Source organism: Plasmodium reichenowi, chromosome 10 (assembly GCF_001601855.1).
Source record: "Plasmodium reichenowi strain SY57 chromosome 10, whole genome shotgun sequence".
Lineage (NCBI taxonomy): Eukaryota > Apicomplexa > Aconoidasida > Haemosporida > Plasmodiidae > Plasmodium > Plasmodium reichenowi.
Window position 1 is genome coordinate 427,779 of NC_033655.1, and position 7,632 is coordinate 435,410.

The 7,632-nt window shown below is 18.2% G+C and overlaps 1 protein-coding gene across 1 annotated transcript; it reads left to right on the forward strand.

The window, feature by feature from the left end:
• Positions 1 to 2,858: 2,858 nt before the first annotated feature.
• Positions 2,859 to 7,484, forward strand: PRSY57_1012100 (NLI interacting factor-like phosphatase, putative; the record flags this gene model as incomplete). Its single annotated transcript, XM_012907710.2, has 3 exons — positions 2,859 to 6,885; positions 7,041 to 7,242; positions 7,391 to 7,484. 3 exons carry the CDS (start codon positions 2,859 to 2,861, stop codon positions 7,482 to 7,484), a joined length of 4,323 nt encoding a protein of 1,440 aa, XP_012763164.2.
• Between the last annotated feature and the right edge of the window lie 148 nt (positions 7,485 to 7,632).

The window sequence follows — 7,632 nt, forward strand, 5'->3', positions numbered from 1 at the left end:
AAAAAAAAAAAAAAAAAAAAAAAAAAAAAATATATATATATATAAATATAAATATATATGAAGTAAGAATATATATATTGATAGGTGATTATATTTTTATATATATTTTTTTTTTAATAAATGGGATCATTAAATCTGCAAAAGAAGGATTTCTACATAATTAACATATTTATATAAAAGAAATATTTTTTCTATTATATTATTATGTATATATAAAATATTGTATTATATATATATATATATATATATATATATATTTACTTATAACTGTTTTTTTCTTTTATTTATTATTTTATTTTATTTTATTTTTTTATATCTTATTCAAATTTTTATCTATTCAATTTGAAAAATATATAAAAAAAATTAAATAAAATAAGAAAATTCTCATCTAATATTGTATTTCTACTAATATTTAGGTGAAGGTGATGACTATATAATAAATGTATTTATTATATATTATCATAATATTAACAAGAACATTTATAAAAATTGTATTTATTTAAAAATGAAGGCATGAAAAAAATTGAATGTATCATAATTCAAATCTTATAATTATATATATGTAATATATATAATATAATCTAACAATGAGAGAAAAAAGAATATGCATACATAAAAAAAATAAATAAATAAATCATTATTATATATTATATTATATTTCTATTGTGCCCTTATGCTTTATATATTATTTATATATATATAATATATAATAATATTATTTTTTTATGGTATACATTATATATACATGTATTAATTTATATTATAACAAAAGTATTTCTATATATTTTTTTTAATAATGTACATATAATAAATTAATATTTTTTTTTATCATCAAAAAGAGAAGAAAAAAGTATATAATAAATACATCCTGTACATGGGTAAAATAAATAAATAAATTTTATTATATATATTTCTACTAATATTATATATTTATATATTAAACCACCATCTATTTTTAATGTTTTTCTATATAAATTAGTTCTTTCTTTATATAACCATAGAAAAAAAAAAAAAAAAAAAAAAAAAAAAACCAGACCGATATTTTATTATATTCTATATTTTAAATTATATAATAATAACGTTTGAATTTTTGAAAATTTATTTTTATTATATTATATAAATAAAAGAGTATGTTATTCAGAAAATATCAACCATACTTTAGTATATATTATTATACATATTAAATATAAATAAATATTATTACAAAAAAGAATAAAATAAATAAATACATATATATATATATATATATATATATACATATATTTTTTGTCGTTGCATTAATTTGTGACCTTTTTAATTTTATATGTAAATATTTCATATTAATGATGAGGAAGCAATATATAGATATATTATTGTATAAATATAAAGATATTATTATATAGGTATAAATATGACTTTTTATTTATTCCTGTATATATATATATATATATATTTCTTTTACATGTGTATTTTTATTATATATTTTTAATATATGTATGTCTAGTTTATAATATTAATAAAATGAATTCCTAATTTATGTATGTTACAAAAAAATATTATATAAATCTAACAAAGTCATACGCCAAAGGAAATGAGAGGCACTTGAATAAACTTTTTTTGAAGTATTTGGTTTATTTTTTTTCTATTTAAATCTTTATATATTATTAGATGTGGATCCAGCAAATATTATATATATATATATATATATATATATATATATAAATTATAATAAATAATAAATAATAAATATCTCCTTCGATATAATCAAAAAAAAAAAAAAAACTCGTAAGTAGAATGGATTAAAATTGCACTAATGTTTCATAAACACACTTATAAAAATTTTCACTTTATTATATTAAAAACAGATATATATTTGAATGATAAACCAAATTAGATATAATTAAAAAATAAAATATTTTATAAAACCATAATGTCGTAAAAAAAAAAAAATATACACATATATATTATATATATATATATATATATATATAGTACAAAATAGCATAACAGAACACTTCAAAAATTACGAAAATACAATAACAAATATTAAATATTATGCAAACAGGAAAATATTAAAAGAAACAGAAGAAAATTTTACACATTATTTTGATATCATAATATAAAGAATAAATAAATAATTAAATAAATAAATTATTTGTATATATATATAATAATATATATTATATTGTTTTAAAATATATATTTTATTTTTAATGTATACTTGGAATATTATTAATTTTTGTACAAGATTTGACAAACAAATTAATGTACAAAAATAATATATATATATATATATATTTTTAATATTTTGAAAATTTTGTGAAGCATAATATATTTTACAAAATAACTATGTGAAACCTAATTATTTGATTTTATTTTATATTACTAATTTTTTTTTTTTGGAACATTTATACATTATAAAATAAATACAATTTATACACAAAACATACATCAATATTTTACACTTTTCAATTATAATAAAATATATATATATATATATATATATATATTTGTTCAATATTTTTTATTTTTCATTTTTCATTTTTCATTTTTCATTTTTCATTTTTCATTATGTAACAGCTTTTATGTTAATTATATCTTTTTAATTTCCTGCTTTTTCTTTCCTTCGTCCTTCTTAACCTTTTTCATTTGTGTCAACCCTTTGTTAATTTTTTCTCCTCTTTTTTTTTTTTTTTTTTTTTTCTTTTTTAATATTATTAAATTGTGATTTAAATATGATTCTTAACATTTAATAAGTTGATATATATATATATTTTTTTTTTTCCTTTTTTTTTTTTGTTTTACCTTATCTCGTTTATATATTTATTTTTGTTAATAAATTTAAGATATTGTATGAAATTATTCTTTTTCTTTTAATTATGGATATGAAAAATATATATTTACCGAAAGGTATAAGACTACCTTGTAAATTAAAATGGACTGTGGATAATAATTCAATGGTTAGTTCTAATCAGATTATAGCTTTTATAATTGAAGAGAATAAAGAAGTATTCACGGGAGAGGAGAATCAGGAGGTGGAACCTTCTATTAAGGAAGAATACATTAAAGACGAAAATCATAATAACAAGAATAATGGTGATAATAATAATAATAATAATAATATTGAGAATAAAAAAGGAAATGATATAATATTTAAACAAGATAATTACAATGAAGTAAATAATAAAGAGACATGTTTAAAAGATGAACATATTGTAAAGGATATTAGTTCAACTACTTTTAATCAAAATATAAATAATTTACATGACGACTCTAATAAAACGGAAAAAAGTAATTCTTCTCCAGATAATAATAATCATAATGAGAATAATAATGATTTTATAAAGGATAAAAATATAACTACAAATGATGATAATAACAAAAGCATTATTAATGATAATGTTGTGCAGAGTGATCTTAAAAATAATAACTTGAAAAAAAAAGATGATACAAATGTAATTAGTATGGATTCAAAATATAATGAAAAGAAAAATGTAATAAATTTTATTTTAAATAATAGAAAAAATTGTGAAATAAAAAATAATCCTATTGTTTTAAGAAGTAATAATAATGGGAAAATAAATATTTTAAAAAATGATGATAATCAAGAATATATATATATTAATAATGAAAATGAATTATTATGTGAAGTTATAGATGTCAAATGTAATCATGAAATAATATTCTCGGGAATTTGTACAAATTGTCTTTTAAATCAAGAAGAAATTAATAAAAGTGAAGAACAAAAATATTTTGTTACTCCTAGTTTTTTACCTGGACAAAATGAATTATATATAAATACTGATAAAGCCATTGATTTAGAAAAAGAAAGAATGAGAACCATTATAAATAAAAAAAAACTCTGCTTAGTTCTAGATTTAGATAATACACTTTTACATGCATCATTTTCATTATTATCTGTTAATGTGAATAATGATATAATAAATATTACCACCGATATTAATAATGGTATTTTAGAAAATGAAATAAATTATATAGAAGAATTAAATGCACAAGTAGTATCTAATGCCAGTCATTCGGATGATATAAAATCGAACACAAAAAATAAGAAAGCTTCTCCCCTTGTATGTAAATTGAATAATGATAAAATTTTGTCTATGAATAATAAAAATAAGATTGAACAGGAGAATACACAAAATTATATGGATAGAAATGATATGCAAAATATAAATATAAATATAAATGTGAATAATAATAATAATAATTATAATAATAATAATTATAATAATAATAATAACAATAATAATAATAACAATTATAATAATAATTACAATAATAATAATAACAATTATAATAATAATAATAGTAATAAAGAGGATGATGCCCTAATCAATGAAGACATAATATATCCTCACTTTTGTAAAAATAAAAACTCAATCGAAATGTACCCCAAAATTGAAGATATAAAAGCGTCATATCAAAATTATTGTGAATTTTTGGAAAAGGTAAATACCATAAATTTATTAAAACATAAAGGGAAATATATACACTATGAAGATTTTAATGACAATCAGATTAAAAGGAAAATTGAAAAATTAGAATCTAGTATTCTAAAAACAAATGTAAAATATCAAAAAGGCGCTTATATTATTTACTATAAACTAAGACCAGGAGTAATTGAATTTTTAAGAACAATGAGTGAAAAATATGAAATATATTTATATACTATGGGGACATTAGAACATGCAAAATCATGTTTATTTTTATTAGATCCCCTTAGGAAATTTTTTGGAAATAGAGTATTTTCTAGGAAGGATTGTTTAAATAGCTTGAAACATTTAAATAAAATATTACCTACATATCGTAGTGTATCTATATGTATAGATGATAGTGATTATATATGGAAAGAAAATAGTTCTTGTATAAAAGTACATGGATATAATTATTTTCCTGATATTAACTTTTTTGAAGATATTAAGAGAGCTCCATATTTCTTAACTAAATTTTTTACTTTTGCTCAGTCCTATTTAAATTTCACATCAAATATATATCGTTTTATTAATTTCAAATGTAGTGAACATGAAGAATTTTTAAAATATTGTAAAAATAATATCATGTTATATAATATGAAAAATCAGGTCCATTTCTCCAATGTGGAGACAACACATAACAGTAATAATTATGACGCACAAATAAAGGAAGATGTATATTGTACTACTGAAAATAATGAAGTGGAGAAAAATGAATTATTACCAAGTATGAAAACAAATACATTTATTGAACCATTACAAATAAAAAATAAAAATGAGCATGAAACATCATTAAATAGGAACAATTCCTTAAATATTAATAATGAATTTGTGGAAATTAATGATAACAATTTTATAGATTTGGATAAAGAATTTGAAACGGATAATGAGAGTGATCTAAATTTGGAGGATGACGAGGGAGATGATATAATTGATATGTATAATATTAATAATAATAATAATAATAATAATATTATTATTAATAGTTATAACAATACATACCATTTAGATACAAGAAATGATTTGATAGAATTATTTGATGAATCATATAATTATGACAAAGAAAATATTTTAGAAGATAACAGTAATTATTTAGATAAACAAAATGATATATATGATAATAAGGATAAAACCTTAAGAAAAGAAATAGAACCATTACAATCATTATCATATGATGAAGATAATATAATTTATGATGAAAATATAATTCTTCAAACAGTAGAAAGTGGAATTATTGAAAATAATAATCTTAATTTTACGTATGAAGAAAATAAAATATCTTTTGAAAAGGAAAAAGAAACAAATGAAAATGTGTTAAAAAATAATACCAACTTATTAGATGTAAATAAATCAATTAATAAAAAAAAGAAGAAAAAAAAATGTAAAAAAAATAATCAAATAAAGAATAGTGATATAAATACACCATTTTTAAGAAATGATACCAAAAATTATGTGCAACCAATTCCTTTGTTAAAAAAATCGGTTCATAGAAATATAACACATGAAGATGAAATTATTTTAAAATTTATATCTGAAGAAAATTTCAGAAGATATGAAAAGTATGTTCTAGATTTCTTATCTAACTACTTTGAAAAAAACGAAAACCATACAATGAAAAGTCAAGAGTCCTCTCAAGTGATTGAAGAGGAAAATGTAGAAAGTTCAAAATGTGAGGTAACAAATGAAGATGCTCTAAGTGATGAAGATGTATCTGATGAAGATGATTTTGAAGGAGAATTTGTAAATCTAAAAGATCAAGAAGATGAAATACATATGTTTTTAGATGATGATTTTGAGGGTGAATTTGTAAATTTGAAAGATGATGAAAATGATGAAAATGATGAAGATTATACATATATGGATGATCATATGGATGGTAAATATTCAAATGTCAAACATCAAAAGAATGAAGAACGTATATATATAAAAGATGAAAAAAATAAACAAGGTTTTGAAAATAATAAAAAGAATAAAAATACCTATAAAAAAAATTCTGATAAAAATGATAATCCTCGTAATGATTTTAAAAAATATCGAATGAAAGTTAAAAAAAAAATTGTAAAAAAAATTAATAAAAATTCAAATGTTAAAATATCCAAATGTTCAAAACATATGAACGAAGTGAATAATAATACTTCAACAAATAATAATGAAGTAAAACAAAACAATGAATATTATGAATCTTTCTTTATTCCAAAAAATTTAACAGAATTCAATTTCAAAGATAATGATAAACAATTATATTATTTAATGTCATTATTAAATGAAATACATGATATTTTTTACATAATGTTAGAACAATTTAAACAAAAAGAAACAAATGACGAAAATAGAGATGATCAAATATATAACTATTTTTTAAGATATCCTGTTGTGCGTACTATATTGACTCAATATCGAAAACAAGTTTTAAAGGGTACATATAAATAAATAAATCAATATGTATATATATATATATATATATATATATATATATATATATATAGAAATGGATAGATTTATTTATATTAATAAATACATGAGTGATATATTATTTCATATTTATATCATTTTATATTATCTTCTTTTTAGGTTTCACGTTCAATATAGGCTTATTATCAGATGACATTAAACGAAGCGATTTTATGGATAACATTGTAAAATTCGGTGGACTTATTAACAACCAAGATTACAATCATTTATTAACTGTTAATACTTTTATAGAAAATGAAAATTTTAAAAATGTGAGCACATCTAATTTGATGTGGCTCGAAAGAGCCCTTTATACTTGGAAGTAATAAATAATAAAATCTTTGTGAAAAGAAATATATGTATTATTATATTATATTGTATATATATATATATATATATATATATATATATGTATATATATATTTTTTTATTTTTTTTATTTTCCTTTTGTAAACCATTCCTTTTTGTAGAAGTACCAATCCAAAGTATTATGACATGAAAACATGGGAAAAATTGCATCGGAATTTTTGGGATGTCATTGAATATGAAGAAAATAAAAAATAAATAATATATTATCTCTTACACATATAAAAAATAAAAAGTTTAATGAATATTTCTTTTAAATTTTTTTTTTTTTTTTTTTTTCTTTTTTGCATTGTTTCTGTTATATAATATGAATATATAAATTCTATATACGAATATTTCTTTTAAT